The 15,530-nt window shown below is 36.0% G+C and overlaps 4 protein-coding genes across 8 annotated transcripts; 2 read left to right on the forward strand and 2 right to left on the reverse strand.

Annotated features, from left to right (window-relative positions):
- On the forward strand, positions 1–4,419 carry LOC105282830 (ras-related protein rab7). 2 transcript variants are annotated; one of them, XM_011345086.3, is made up of 5 exons: positions 1–144; positions 1,477–1,662; positions 1,749–1,967; positions 2,134–2,271; positions 2,360–4,419. In XM_011345086.3, the coding sequence occupies exons 2-5, from the start codon at positions 1,483–1,485 to the stop codon at positions 2,444–2,446; spliced, it is 624 nt and encodes a 207-aa protein (XP_011343388.1). In that variant the 5' UTR covers positions 1–144; positions 1,477–1,482; the 3' UTR covers positions 2,447–4,419. The 2 variants fall into 2 exon arrangements, with proteins under 2 accessions (XP_011343388.1, XP_011343389.1); XM_011345087.3 differs by lacking the exon at positions 1–144 and adding an exon at positions 172–431.
- Positions 4,420–5,956: 1,537 nt separating this feature from the next.
- LOC105282829 lies at positions 5,957–8,776 on the reverse strand. Its single transcript, XM_011345084.3, has 4 exons — positions 7,560–8,776; positions 7,072–7,278; positions 6,700–6,873; positions 5,957–6,322 (listed from the first exon to the last, which is right to left on the reverse strand). Exons 1-4 carry the CDS (start codon positions 7,602–7,604, stop codon positions 6,008–6,010), a joined length of 741 nt encoding a protein of 246 aa, XP_011343386.1. The 5' UTR covers positions 7,605–8,776; the 3' UTR covers positions 5,957–6,007.
- Positions 8,777–8,808: 32 nt separating this feature from the next.
- LOC105282828 (mitochondrial import receptor subunit TOM40 homolog 1) lies at positions 8,809–10,665 on the forward strand. Its single transcript, XM_011345083.3, has one exon. It carries the CDS (start codon positions 9,267–9,269, stop codon positions 10,242–10,244), a length of 978 nt encoding a protein of 325 aa, XP_011343385.1. The 5' UTR covers positions 8,809–9,266; the 3' UTR covers positions 10,245–10,665.
- Positions 10,536–14,135, reverse strand: LOC105282826 (endoplasmic reticulum lectin 1). Of its 4 annotated transcripts, none has more exons than XM_011345078.2 (7): positions 13,647–14,135; positions 13,351–13,524; positions 12,614–13,132; positions 12,110–12,163; positions 11,412–11,573; positions 11,092–11,328; positions 10,536–10,973 (listed from the first exon to the last, which is right to left on the reverse strand). In XM_011345078.2, exons 1-7 carry the CDS (start codon positions 13,779–13,781, stop codon positions 10,725–10,727), a joined length of 1,530 nt encoding a protein of 509 aa, XP_011343380.1. In that variant the 5' UTR covers positions 13,782–14,135; the 3' UTR covers positions 10,536–10,724. The 4 variants fall into 4 exon arrangements, with proteins under 4 accessions (XP_011343380.1, XP_011343379.1, XP_011343384.1 ...); XM_011345077.2 differs by having other exon boundaries at positions 12,599–13,132; XM_011345082.2 differs by lacking the exon at positions 12,110–12,163.
- Positions 14,136–15,530: the final 1,395 nt, after the last annotated feature.

A 15,530-nucleotide genomic window follows, 5' to 3' on the forward strand; every position in this document is an offset into this window, starting at 1 on the left:
TGCACTCGATTGCACTCGGTCGATAAAAGTAAGCGAAGAACAGGTGACGACATCGTTGTCATACTCGTGATTTCATAACACGCCATTTTCTTTGTGTAAAGTACTGGAGCGGAGGAGTTTCACGTCGTGTTTTCCAAGTTTCAGGTAATTGCACGTGGTGTTTGACGTTCCCGTTGCACGCCGGACGACGCGAGTCGCGCGTTCGCGTACATCGCGTATTTTACCTGGCGATCGTCGCGCGATTGATACGCTGATTCGAGACGGGGATATCTCGCTCGCGCGTGACAGGTCCCGAGCAACGCGCAGTTAAACGGATTCCGTCCGCATACGCGGCGCGTTTCGTTCGTAATCCGCGTCGCGTTGTTCAGCCACTTCGTCATATATTATACCGTTGCAACATCAGTGCGAATATCCCGTAGTGTTGTTCAACGGTGAGTACCAGGAAGTTTCGCTCTAATAGCGTCGAAGAGAGATAGATGTCCGTTTATTCTTTTTTTTTTCCTTTCTATGAGTGCGTGGTACAAACGTCATTGTTATCTGGCGGTACTTTTCTCGTTAACGTTAAATGATTCATGCGATTAATCATTCGTACGAGGGAGATACGGAATCATATTTTTTTTCGTACAATAACATAGCAGCTCGTACAGTATTTAGGATGCGTCGCGTAAATACGCGGGTCGAGTTTCGAATTTTTTTGAGTTTGACAGTTTTTTTTTTCATTATTGGTAAAAAATTCTATCGACGACAAAATTAGCGAAAAGATCATGTACAATGCGTGTATGCATATATGCGCGCACATACATGTGCACAGGTCCTGCACACAATATATATACAGTGTATGTGTGTGTGTGAGAAAGAGGATATAAGCAAACACAATAATAAAAATGATAATTATTTCAATCTTACAGATTAGCAATACTTAGATATATATAATTACAAATTAAATAAGACAAAACTCCAGTTTGTTTGTGTTAGTTAATTTTGAAATTATATTAATAGATTAAACACACAATAAGATTATTAAAAGTGTACCTATTATTATAATGTGGCCACATATATAGCATATGTGTTTTTTTAGCATAAACATCAATAGTTCATCAGGTACTTATTTGCACTCTTATCACATTAATTCTGATTGCATATCTGTAAAGCATTTGTTTATGTGGAATCATTTATTAATCTTTAAAGATACAACCCATCACAAAAAAAAACAGATTTAAAACTGTTAAATAATATTTTTACATGATTTTCTTCATAAATTGTTTCATAAATGAATAATCAGAAATCACATGTGACTTGAAATTCTGATTAGTCATCCTATAGCCTGATAATAAATTAGGATGTGACATACTTAGGTTAATCTCACATTTGTCCCTATCCTTAAATTATGCAATGATATTTGCTGTTTATCCCTGCTTTTGCGTACGTAAGCTGTTAAAAAAAATTAATTGTTGACATCGTTCTATGCTTTCTCAGTAAAAAATGGCATCCCGCAAGAAAGTGTTGCTGAAAGTCATTATCCTTGGAGATTCAGGCGTTGGGAAAACTTCTTTGATGAATCAGTACGTCAATAAGAAGTTTAGCAATCAGTATAAAGCGACAATAGGGGCAGACTTTTTGACTAAGGAAGTGATGGTAGAGGATAGAATAGTTACTATGCAGGTAATATAAATATGTCTGGTTTAATAATGTGATCGCACTGTTGTCGATGGCTTCTCTAAAAGAAAGAATATACATTTTTGCATCAGATCTGGGACACAGCTGGACAGGAAAGGTTTCAGTCGTTAGGAGTGGCATTTTACAGAGGCGCGGACTGCTGCGTGCTGGTATTCGATGTATCTGCCCCGACTAGCTTCAAATCGTTAGATTCATGGAGGGATGAATTTTTAATTCAAGCTTCACCTCGAGACCCGGACAATTTTCCATTTGTCGTGCTCGGAAATAAAGTAGATCTTGAATCAAGAGCAGTAAGTAAAACAGTTTTGCATACGCACACATAATAAATAAATAATTGTGTATTTTATATTAATTTTGTGTGTGTGAGAGAGAGAGAGAGTTTAGAATCTATTACCTTTGTTTATCTTATAAACGGATTCCATGAATTCTTTTCACATTTTTCACATTTTGTTCTAGGTGTCGTCCAAGAGAGCACAACAATGGTGTCAATCGAAAAACAATATTCCATATTTTGAAACTAGTGCAAAAGAAGCTATTAATGTTGAACAAGCTTTCCAAACGATAGCTAAGAATGCTTTAGCTCAAGAAAGTGAAGTAAGTATACGTTAAAGCACTCGGGAAAATCATTCGCACATATCCAAATCTGATTTTCAATTTCACTTACGTACCTTGCGAACCGTAGGTTGAACTTTACAATGAATTCCCGGATCAAATCAAATTAACCAATGACCAAAGAAACAACGGCAGAGGTGATTCATGTGCTTGCTAGGTTCTGGCACTATGATAATTTCACGATGACTAATAAGCATGCACAGGTCAGATTGTACATCACACGTCACACCTGCGCGTAAACCGGACGCAGAAAAAAAAAATATCTATTGCGATGAGCTTTATGTGTGCAGGAAGTCACGAGTATATTTCTTTATCTCAATGTGTTATCATACGATCTTTATCTGCAAAATGTTTCAATATTCTTGAAATAGTTTCGTTGAAAGTCATTAGTGCACAATGACGAGGTAACGAGTTATATATCATACGTAAAGGAATGTGTACAAATTATCGATACATATATATATATATATTATATATACATACATATATATATACACACACACATATAATTGTTTTTCTTTTTGTAAACGTGTGAGGGTAAGACGTATTTATCCGACTTCCTGACCTGAAATGTCGCAATTTTAAAATGATGTGCTCCCACTGGACTTGGCTTGTTACATAATGAATCCTTTAACTTTGTTATTTTTCAAGTCAAGGATTTGCATCTCGTTTTTAAGTATTGTAATGCTCTCTTATCGGGTAAAACATATAATATTGGCGAAACACATTGTGAATTATATCTTTTTTATCCCAATCTTGATGATTTGTCATCGTCGTTTACTTTACACCGTACAATAATGTACAACAAGGCTTTCGAATGATGTAGAGATCATCGTTAATGCATGAAATAAATACGTGGCTCGGGAACGCGGTTTTAACGGTACTGTTAGTAAATTATAATAAAAGAATTTGCTCATAATTTGTTAAGTACAATTGCATTTACAGAGAAAAGCACTAGTACATAGCTTATTATTCTTAGACGGAGACCGAATATATTTGCTGTCATTAAAAATCATTCGTATGAGAATAGAACGAAAATAAGATGAAGTTATATAATAAAGTTACTAAGACACTTTACATGTCTCGTAAGCCATTCTAACGAGTTCGAGATTACATGGATACAGAGATCCTTCAACCTTTTCCTCTATTCAGAATCTTTGATTGTTACTGAAGTGTAAAATTATTATATTATATAAAGATTTAGACACATTTGTTGCGCGCATATATTAATGCCAAATTTGTTATTTTGTTCATACAATAAATATTGGATCGGCCGGAAGGTCCGTGCGAATTTTTTTTAACAAAATTTAAATGCAAAACTTTTTTATCGAGAATTAATATAAAGTTTTGCGTTTGAATTTTATTGAGAAAGATCCACACGAACCTTCGCACAACCTTTGCATTTAAATTTTGCTCAAAAAATTGACACGAACTTTCCGGTCGATCCAATAATTATACTACATCGTTTTTAAGGATGTACAGCTATCTCGACTTAAAAGGAAAGGGAAGGAAATCCCTTTCAACTCGTAACTTAGAAGAATTTGCCATCGCATGATCGTATTGCTTATAATATTTTTTACAGTAAAGCATTATTTTTGAGATTGCTAATCACTTCCACAAAAGTTTTATCGTATTCTTTTGCTAAAATGAGATTCCTCTCGTACCGCGATGCACACACATACATACATGCATGCACACACACACACACACACACACATCAGTTTCTTAAATTTTTTACTGTACACAAGATAAGTGGGATCCTAGTGCGCGAAGAATCAATCGTCAATTGTATGGTCTATCGAACAATTCTATGCAGATTATATTTTGTAAATAAGACAACAACATATACATATAATCCATTTAGAACTATTTAACATTGTAATAGCGAATCTTTATATCCTGATAGCCATATCAATAAGAGCATTTTAATTCTTGTAATATTTTAATTCTACCTATAGATATCTATACAGCCTCTTTATTAGAACAGTAATTAATTCTAACGGCGTGCGATATTTATTTTGTTGAAAGAAGAAAAGCGAGCTTTTACATATAGTTTCATGCAGATGCGAGAAATATTTACGTAATGCTGTATCTCAGAATTTTGTAGTAAAAATAATTGTACATCCGTTATATGAGACGTGTTAGATGTGTTTTACGATTTGATTTCCTAAAGGGAGAAAAGCAAGGTAAGCACTCTTTTTTCCAATAGCAAGCAAGATAGCACCATAGCATTATGCACCGCGGTACCGTGAAAACCATAGTCTATTATAATTAATTATAAATCGCCATTGTAATCTCAAATTCCACATGGATTACAATTATCCTTCAAATTATAATTTGCGAAATTTAAATTCTTGCTAATTATTAGCAGATATACAATTCTTCCTTTCTTTCAACTTTTCTATGTTTGACAATTATATGATCATTAGCGAGCAAACTGATTTGATATCGTTTCTGTAATCAACATGTACTTCACACCAATCTCGTGCACAATTATTGATAAGTTTTCACATGCCCAAATTGATAAGATGTATTTAAATGTCGAAATGTTTCCATTGGAAAGTAATCGAGCTCGATTACAGACTCGCCATTTCCGGACCCTGCGTGTACATAAAGTTCTTACAAAAGACAAATATTTAGCATGCGTAATATATGCGTGTCCCAAAAATCGTGCACCATTGCCTAGGTATTGTAATAATAATGTATAAGAGGCTTGAGAATTGTCAAGATTATGAAGAAGAATTGCGAGGAATACAATTTTTCTAGCTGTGTCAAATTTATATATTAAGGAATTATCCAAAACGCAAACCCTCAATTTAGATCTGGGCAGACTAAAATCTCTTTAAATATGCGACGAGTGATGAAACTTGAAATCGAGGCGTAATCGAGACATATATATATATATATATATATGTTCTGATATTTAATTAGATGTCGAGAGATATGCGCGACTTCTGGGACACTGTACTGTGTGTGCACGCACGCGCGTGAGTGTGTTGATGACGACGATGACGATAATAAAACATCCTCTGCAAGTGTGCTTTGATAGATCTACGCATATATACATATATGCACATGTATATAAGTGAAGATAATCATGACCATGGCGATTATAATTAATGATATGTATAATTCTATCGAAAAGTATGTTAATGATAAATATAATTATAAATAATACTATTGTTATGTCATTACTGTTGCTGCTATTGTTGCTGTTATTGCTAATTACCACTATCACTTACTATTGCTCCCTGATCGCTGCTATCGCACCTGTAACGCTGCAAATTATTGCTATTATTATGTTTTAAATGAACACTTAATTTTATATATTCACGAAAAATCAGTCTTTCAATAATGATATAATAACTTGATTTTTACCATTATCTGCTGTATATATGTACTGATTTGAAATGATGCACTTCGTTGCAATTGCATGAATACGGTTTAACTCGCTGTATAGTTTGATACAATTGTATGCGGGATCATACGCACGCACACGTATATGGAGGAAAAGTATTAAGGAGTTTTCTTCATTTGAAAATTAAAATTGTTGCAATATACTTAAAAAATACAAACTTGAATAATGCTTTTACAATTAACAGGCATTTTCGCTCAATAAAAAATACAACATATTTTCAGGAATGGGAAGCTTAAAAAGAATTTAGTCAATGATCACTAAATGTCTTTTATTCTTTCATAAATTGTCTCGTTTAAAGTCTTAATAGATAGAAGTGCTATTGTCTGTAGGCGCATTTCTTACGCAGTTGTCCGTACGGACGATAATATCTACGCCAAAAGTACGGGTATTAGAGATGAGTTTAGTCGTGCAGCTCTTCGCATCGGTGATCGCTCTTGCATATAAGAACAACGTGTTTTTCATGATCATGTCGGCATCAGCGTTCAGACCTTTCAGAGATTTTCCGTGCACATAGAGATTCTTCATGACACAGGCCTGCAGCTTGATGATGCCCGATGATTCGCCTCGGCAGGTCGGTATGACAGCATCTATTTCGTTCATTAATGTCTTCACTTGCTAAAGAAAAAATGTATTGTTTTAAAATCATTGTGCGATCTATTACTCAATGAAATTATACATGATACATTAACTATTTTATACAAAATGAGCATCAGCAATTAATTAAATTAAAAATTGTATTAAATAATAAATGTATTAAAAAATAAAAAGAGGATAATCACAAAACAGGAATTAATGAATTAAAAGAAGAGTATTAAAATATCGATACATAATAATTATGAAAATATAAATATTCTCATAATTAAGGAAATAAAAACATAATCATAATAGTAACAATGAGGGACTATTAAAAGTTTATATATTTTTATAGATAATTTTTTAAATAAATTAGCAACATGATGAAGAAGTTTAATCTTTATTGAAACGGCAACTACCTCGATAACTTTCCTCACGTTCGATAATGGGACACTTATGGTTCGGTTAGCGGTGTCGATACACTTCTCCAGCTCAGCATTAGCATTTTCGTTCTTTGTCTCCAAATTAGTTTTTGCGTAATCGTAACATTCGTCTACATTCTTACCTTCTTTCTTTCCCTTCTCAATAGATGACTAGACAAAAATAAGTATTTTTCATACATTGTATATAGTCAGTCATACTTATATATATTGTGTTTTTCAGAAACTGACTCCATAGAAAGTTTGATATTTTAACTATAATTTAAAATATTTCTCTTTATGTTCCAACTGGCATATATGTCTTCGCTTTTATGACACTAAATTAAAAAAATATATATAGAACCCACTCACATTGACATTTTCGAATGCTTCGTTGATAAGTTTATTAACATTAAGTAAAGTGTCGGCCTTTATATCATTAATTTTTAATTCAAAATTTTGTCTTGTTTGCTTGTCGAGGAACACAAGTTTATTAAGTAAAAACTCGGTAGCTTTCTTTTGTAGATTCACCAGTCGTTCGAGATTGGCTGTAGGATCTAGTAGATCTTGCTTTGATACCTTAAAATATATAAAATTTTTAAAAACTTTATTAAAGCATGACATAAAACTGATAACTTCTACTTTTTCTTCAAAACAAAAAGATTATGTGCCGAAACATTTTCCAGAATAAAATATTAATGAGATTTTGATATAAAAGCAAGGAAATATCAATATTTTCTCCTTTTACGTTATTACTGAAGATTTATAAAAATGCATAACTCTCAACTCGAATAATATACAAGGTAATATAATTAATTAACTGAAACATGGATGAAACAAACTCGTTAATTCGAACTTACATGAATCAGGCAAAGCAGTGCCAAAACCCAGATTACGTTTCTCATTTTAGTTGCTTAAACGATTACGTTCAAATGAAGAAACGTTTCGCGGACAATAACGTATCTTTTCTATACCATCAATTCCGTCTTTTATATATCCGAGGCACAATTTGATTTGAATCGATAACGAATGATGATGATACTTTTAAACAGGAAGGGGACACATCTGGGCTTATCGCATATTGCGATTGCTGATTTATCAATTTCGTAATATGATAAGAAAACTCTATTCAGTTCGTCAACACATAAGTATGTGGAATTTCACAGAACTACCACTATTATAATGTCACTTTTTATAAATTCTACGATCAATTTAAATCAGAAGCCATCTTTAAAAGAAATTTCTGTATAATAACATCATTTTGCACATTTCGTAATAAAAATTGCTTTAACGGAAATATTTCTATAGAAAATGCTGTAACATCGTATATAAAGTGCTTTCGACGTAACATTAAAATAACATGAGTTTCTTTATAAGAGATTATAAAAAAATATCATTAATCATTAAAAGCTACTTATCTGTTCACAAATTAACAATTGGATATTTCTCACTTGAGATCAAAGAAAAAAGATACGTTAATCAGAGTTATACACACGTTTAGACGCACTTTGTACACGCTAAGAGCGTTTCATTTCTACCCCGCTCTACCTTCCTAGATTACACGCAATGATAATGACCTGTTTTAATGACAAGACCATATCTGACGCATGGCAGGTGTTGCATGCAGGTGTAGCGTGTATTCTATATATACAGGCTATCCTAAAACCATCGATAATAATTCTGAAAACAAATTCTGGAACATTCTAGGAGATAAAAATTGTAATACAAAAATATGTCGCGGTTGTAACAGTTTTTAAATGGAAAGCGATTAAAATTTATCAATGACGGAACTGCAATTTCGCGCGTTCAAGTATCAAGTCAAAATGTCATAAATAAAGAATAGATGCGAACAGAACTTCTTTGACAATATTGAAGTTAGCTTTTTTACGCAACACATTTGCACATTGCAAACGCATAATTAAATTTAAGATATAGAATTATCAAGTATTATATAATACTTTTAAACAGGAAGCGATTAAAATTTATCAATGACAGAGCTGAAATTTCACGCGCTTAAGTATATCGGAATACATATAAAAAAATCTTAAATTTAATTTATGCGCTGTGTATTAAAATAAATAGTTTTAAATAAAATAGTTTTTCCAGAAAATTATTAATGCGTAAGATGTTTTTTTTTTCAAGATATATCGATAAAATGCTTTTAAACCTGCAAATTAAGCGTGCATAATGTCGATCCTGAACTTATTTAATCTCGTATCTTAATAATCGCACTTTATTTCTGCAGATTTAAAGAGATTATTTATTTTGTTATACTATTATTTATTATTAAAATCATTTTATTCATAATAAAAGTTTCGCTAAACGAGTCAAACGTGGTTAATATTCATTTAAGAGAAATTATATGCAAATGATTTCTCTTTAATTTATTTACCATTGTTTTACTCTGCTTTTGAGATCTGCCTCCAATTGAACACTGAAATTTAAGGTCTATGATACGTCGTAGAGAATGAAGGTCGATGCATATCGAATACATGCGTCGAGATCGGTGGATCTAGCTCAGATGCATTATACAGTTATCATCATCGAGAACCAACATTCCCGTCATTATGGGTATCGTCCAAGCGCTTATCAATAAGCACAGCGAGTTCTTCGTGGCGGTCGCTGGTCCAACCGGTCCGCCATGCGTCCCCTGCGTTGAAGAGGTGGACAGGAAGCCTGGGAATCCTGGTAGCTTCGAGGATCTTCACGCGAAAATCAAGGAACTCCATCCGCATAACTTCGAGGGCGCTTACTTGCTGTTGCGGAAGACTCTGAGCAAACACTTCAACGTCACTTACAAGATGACCTTGAGCTCCGGGACGCCGTACGGACTGAGATTCGGTGTGAACTACGTCGGCACCAAGTGCGTAGAACCATCGGAGCGATATCCGGCGGTCTCGGGCGAGATCACGCCGAGTGGCAACCTGAACGCCAAGCTCGTCCACGCGCTTGGCTGCAGGTGCCGGTTCAAGCTCGCCGCGCAGGTCGCCGACAGAAAGTACAAGGCCGTCAGCTCCAGCTTGGAGTATCGCACGGACGACTGCACGATGGCGTTAACTCTGGCGAATCCGGATCTCGCCAAGCTGCACGGCACGCTGGTGTTGCACTATCTGCAGGCGGTCACGCCGAGGACCACCCTGGGCACCGAGGTCGCGTGCCTGCGCAACTCCCTGCTGCCCGGCACTCAACGGACGGTGATGTGCGTCGCATTCCGCCACAGCACCGGACCATCCACGCTGTCCGCTACGTTCGGCGAGGCGGGCATCCACGTGTGCTATCATCGGAAAGCGAGCCAGCAGCTGCAACTCGGCGTCGAGATTGAGACGAACACGCGCGTCCACGAGTCCGTCGGCACGATAGTGTACCGCGTCGACATTCCGTACGCGGACTTCGTCTGCCGTGGTTTCGTCAATTCGGAGACCAGCGTAGGCGCGGTGTTCGAGAAGAGGCTCTATCCCATTTCTGAGGCCTCGTTAGTTATAAGCGGTCTCCTGAACCACAAGAAGCAGCAGTTTCGCGTCGGCATTGGCCTGAATATCGGTTAACGACGCTTCCTCCGATTGATCAGGAGGAAGTTTAAAAAATTAACTCGCACACGTCGAGCGTTAATCTCGACGTGTTTCTGATTTGATCCAGAGAAAATCGAATTTCGGAGATCGTTTTTAAGTATTGGACGCATAACTACCTAATTACTTAATTGTATGTATTAGAATGCGATTGATCGTTTTTATACGCACGCGTATTTTACGTGATAGAAGAACGTCTCGCGCGAAAACTATTAAATACTTATATTATTAAATACTTTGGAATGCAAGTTTTTCTTTTTTACAATACCATTGATCGGTCGAACGCAAAGATATAATCTACTTATATTTTCAAACACTCGTTCACATATATCGATGCTTTTATACAGACTGTAATTTTTATACCCAATAAACTATGATTTTTATAATTACGATATTTAACAAACACAATAGTTTTTGAATAATTTTTAGATCGATATCCAGGAAACAAATTAATTGCTTTTAATCGTCTCCATTAGCTATTCGTTCATCTAAATTGTCCTGCCCCGCGTGCAAAGATACAGATTTTAATTTATCAAAATTTGCTTCAAACTTTTCACTCAGGAGTCCATTCTCGTCGGCATATTCTAAAATATCACAGATCAACGGTGATTCAACTCCCAAAACGTATTCACAGAGTTTTGGTTCTAATAAAAATAATGATACACTAGATGGGCCGGCAATCTGTCTGTCCACACATTTCAGTTTTACCTAAAAACAACGATAAAGAATATTAATCAATAAGGTCTTGCGGTTATGAAGTTAAAGAAAGGATAATTTGTTTAAGCCGCTTTAAATAAATAATACTTCTCAAATTTAGTGCATTCACCTCAGTCTGCCGAAACGTTCCAGTTTGCTCGCAACTGCTCCCGTAACCGTAAAAATGCGATAGTTGTTTCTTCTCATCTAATTTAGGTCTCTTGTTTGGATGCGCGGCAAGCCACTCCAAATGCTTCTGTTTGTCGAATCTACCAAGATTAACAATCGTTTTCGTACCGTCCTTCTCTACGTGGTATTGAACGACAGAACGTCCGTAACAAAACTCGTACTTCCACCAGCCATTGCCCTGATAATTAAATTAAAATGTTATAGGAAGATTCACTCACGATAGAGAATGAAAGAAATATCAACAATGAGTTTAACTCTTACCCCATGCAGGCAATTCTTTCCGCTAAGGAAATTCTGTATGGGATTAACTTCGGCAGGGCTAACAGTCTGATCAGTGATGACGTTCACGGATTCATCAATATTGCCGTGCTTGTCCGAAACATCCAGTGGATGTATCTCGACCCTCACTCTTGCCTCGCCATCCTGTAATCGATCGATTGCAATTAACGAGATTGCATTCTAATTAACAAAGAAGTAACACTCAAAGAAGCGCCATTTTTTACTCGATTAGCAAAAAGGATCATTATCGTGCAGACAAGTATGATCGATAACTATATGTAAATTCTATAATGATATAACAAATCGCCCTAAATGCAAAATGATCATGTAATGTAAAAGGAATGATTGTACATCATTATTTGCTATCTTTTAATATTACTGCTGCAACGTAACGTAACGATGATGAGGATGCAGCTCCACAACATGTCGCAATAATTTAATAATGAAATATCGTATAATCAACGATAATAATGCGAGTACAGATAACTTTTGCAGATAACCAAGGGGAAAAGAAAACTATGGACCGATCAGTGTGGCAGATCGATAATATATGTAATAAGTGTCGTAGTATGTAGATAAAGAAGGGACAGAATGGGGGGAAACCATTTGCACAAGCTAATGATACTACATAATGACCGGCAGACATTAATCCCGTTCCCCTATATACAAAATATCCTGACCTGGCCCTCCTTATCTACATGGATGATTGCATACACTTTCTTCTGCTTGTCATCCTGTGCAAAAAATAATAAAGGAAGTAAATAAACAGTAAACGAACTGGAACTGGAGAAAGGAAAGCGATATACTTAGTACCTAGAGAAACACAAAAAAATGTTAGATCAAATACAACTGCACAGAAATACTAATTCTGGAAATTGTTCAAGCTTCGATCAAATTAAATTTCAACGTACTGGTTATTTGTAAAGGTGTACAACAACGAAAGCAGTTTTCTATCATTCTACGACGATACAAAGTTTTAGTATGCAATGTGAAATTGCATTATTACTCTGCATGTGTCGATACTCGTAGGAAGTATTCCGGTTGCGTCAATAAAATTTTCAGGTTAAATCTATTAAACCGTTAATAGAAAAAATACATGTACACTTCAAACGATAAGTCGGATACAAGACAGGTGTAGTAAAAACGAAAAGTATGCAGATGCTATATACTTTTTGCAGGTTTACCCTCGACTGTCGCATTTTCAAACTCTCTACTTCCATCGCGATGAGAGACCTCGGTTTCTTTGGTGCGTTACTGACAGGCTGGCAGGTGATCGCGTTTTCTCCCGTGTCCGGCGGTTTATAATCCGGATGATCGCACAATATCGGCGATAACACTATTGCTTCGTACTCGCATGTCACTGTCTCCTTGAGCGAGTATATGTCATGTTTACCATGTTTGTAACAGACATATAGTACCTTGATGAGCCTCGGCTTGTTGTACAAATCGCACATTGTACCGTCGGTCATCTCAATTTCAACATATGGCATACTAATACCCTCGATTCTTTTGATCGGTATTTGTATCTTCCTGTTAGGGTTCTTCGCTTGCTCGTCGTAGTAAGCAGAGAGTTTCAGCTTTTGCGCCTTATCCAACATTCCAAGGTAATACTCCTGCATCTTGATCTTCTTTCCCTCCCTGTCTTCATGGTACTGGCGTACGTATTTGCCATGGCACAGTTCATAAGTCCAATATGTTTCCAACTACATGGGACAAAATCACAGTTGTTTCAAGCAACGAGTTACGCAACACAGACGAACAAAGCATGTGTTTGATGATAAAGGAATTCGAAAATAATCGAGAAAAAGAATAAGACAAAGAGAATATAAATAAGATAAAAATAACAATAATAAAGAAAAATCAAGAAAGTTACAAGCGGAAAAGATTGAGAAATTATGGGATAGATCGTATAGTCGCATACCCTGTAGGAGCAACTGTTTTGAGCAAATATCGGCTCCAAAAGCTGTATCGGATTCGGCCCGTTATACGATTCGTTGTATTCGTCCTCCTGTTCCGTGCCGTCCGGAATTAAGCACTTGTATCGCTCGTTATTCGCTGTTGTTATGAAATATGGTTCCACATTTGAATGGGGCTCCTGCGGGAGAGAGAGAACAGGAAAACACATCACACGTATTCGTCAAGGACAAAAGTGTCACTCACGAATGCGAGCCTATTTGACAAAAGCGTGCGCGAGGTGCCTCAGTCGAGCGTACTTACTAATAATTCCGTATTGCTCTTTCCAGGCCAATTTATTTTGAATATAACCGTGTCGTCAAAATGCCGAAAATCGTGCGCGCAGGCTGCAGAGATCAAAACACACAGTACATTGTAAACGTTCCGGGAATTCCACATCTTTCTCGGCTATTCTATCATGTTTCGTTTGCCGCATACACAGTCATGTGTCAACCGTGTATAATTGACAACTACTTGGTGTAATCGCCGTCACAACCGCTCACGACTGCTCGCGACAGCTAAAACAATGGCCAATAGAAGCCAAACAAGCATCGGCGATCGCTCTGCTACGTCATTTTGTCCAAATCTTTGACTATATATACCTGTGGACTGCTAATGGGCAGCCATTGTGCGATCCAAGATCTCAGCGCCACCAGGTACCAACGGCCAAACCAAGAACTAATAATCATATATTTCGTGAACATTGTTTTAAGAATATAATATTCACATTCTCTTATACTGCAATATAAAACAAAATATTCATGGTCATTGTATTAATATGATTTTTTAAATGCTTTTTGAACAGTAAAATTGTTGCACTTTTCATGTTAAATTGCAAAATAACTTCAAATTCTTTTCTTACTTACAATAAAGCATTAGGTACATGAGAATGTGGTACAATAAAGTATACTTGAAAGGAAAAAATTACGAAAATAAAAACGTAATCTTAAGAGACTAGAAATCAGTTTTATTATACACTAGCATCCCCCGTCACGCGGGCTTCGCCCGCGATATTATGTGTAGAATTAAATAGAAACACATTTTACCCCTTCTCACCCGTTAGGGGTGGAATTTCGGAAAACCCACCCTTAGTGAGCACCTACGTACTAGTAGGAATATACCCTTAAAATTTCAAGTCGATAGATGCAGTGGTTCGGGCTGCACGTTGATGAGTCAGTGAGTGGTAGTTGGCTTATATACAGGGTGGCCCATTTTAATTTATACAGTCGATTTTTTAAAAAACTAAAAGAGATACGAAAAAATGTTTCACACAGACATGTCACGATTTCGAGGGGGACATAAGATGATACCATTGGTTTGACCTTGAATAGTCGTTTGAAGGTCACGCGAAGATCACCTTCAATTTCTTAAATTGAAACCCCAACTTTGTATTGCAGATTCTTATTCTCCATCGAAAAGTAAGTAACTTTTGTCTGAAACATTTTTCCGAAAAATGTCATCTTATGTCCTTAAAATGTCCTCAAATGATCTTGAGACATTTTAAGGACACAAGATGACATTTTTCGGAAAAATGTTTCAGACAAAAGTTACTTACTTTTCGATGGAGAATAAGAATCTGCAATACAAAGTTGGGGTTTCAATTTAAGAAATTGAAGGTGATCTTCGCGTGACCTTCAAACGACTATTCAAGGTCAAACCAATGGTATCATTTTATGTCCCCCTCGAAATCGTGACATGTCTGTGTGAAACATTTTTTCGTATCTCTTTTAGTTTTTTAAAAAATCGACTGTATAAATAAAAATGGGCCACCCTGTATACAGGGTGTCCCGGGTTTTAACCGACAAACTGCGGGAGCATATTCTACTAGTGGAAATAAGAAAAAATTCTTATATCGAGTTTGCTTAGAAATGCTTTATTACAAAGTTATAAACCAATATTGAAAAGAAATATCAGATAAGTAACAACGGATTTTTTCACAAAAATAAAAATTATCTACGCAATGATTTAGTGACGCGTTTCAAAATGTTGTCCTTGCACATCGATACAAGCTAGACATCGACGTAGTACAGAATTTGTTACGGTACGACATTCCTGAAAATTTTGTTGCATCTCAGTAACTGAATTAGTAATTCGTTGCTTTAAATCTATCTGGTACTCTCCTGTTAGGAAATCTACGTTGATACTCTC

Source organism: Ooceraea biroi, chromosome 7 (assembly GCF_003672135.1).
Source record: "Ooceraea biroi isolate clonal line C1 chromosome 7, Obir_v5.4, whole genome shotgun sequence".
In the NCBI taxonomy this organism is placed as follows: domain Eukaryota; kingdom Metazoa; phylum Arthropoda; class Insecta; order Hymenoptera; family Formicidae; genus Ooceraea; species Ooceraea biroi.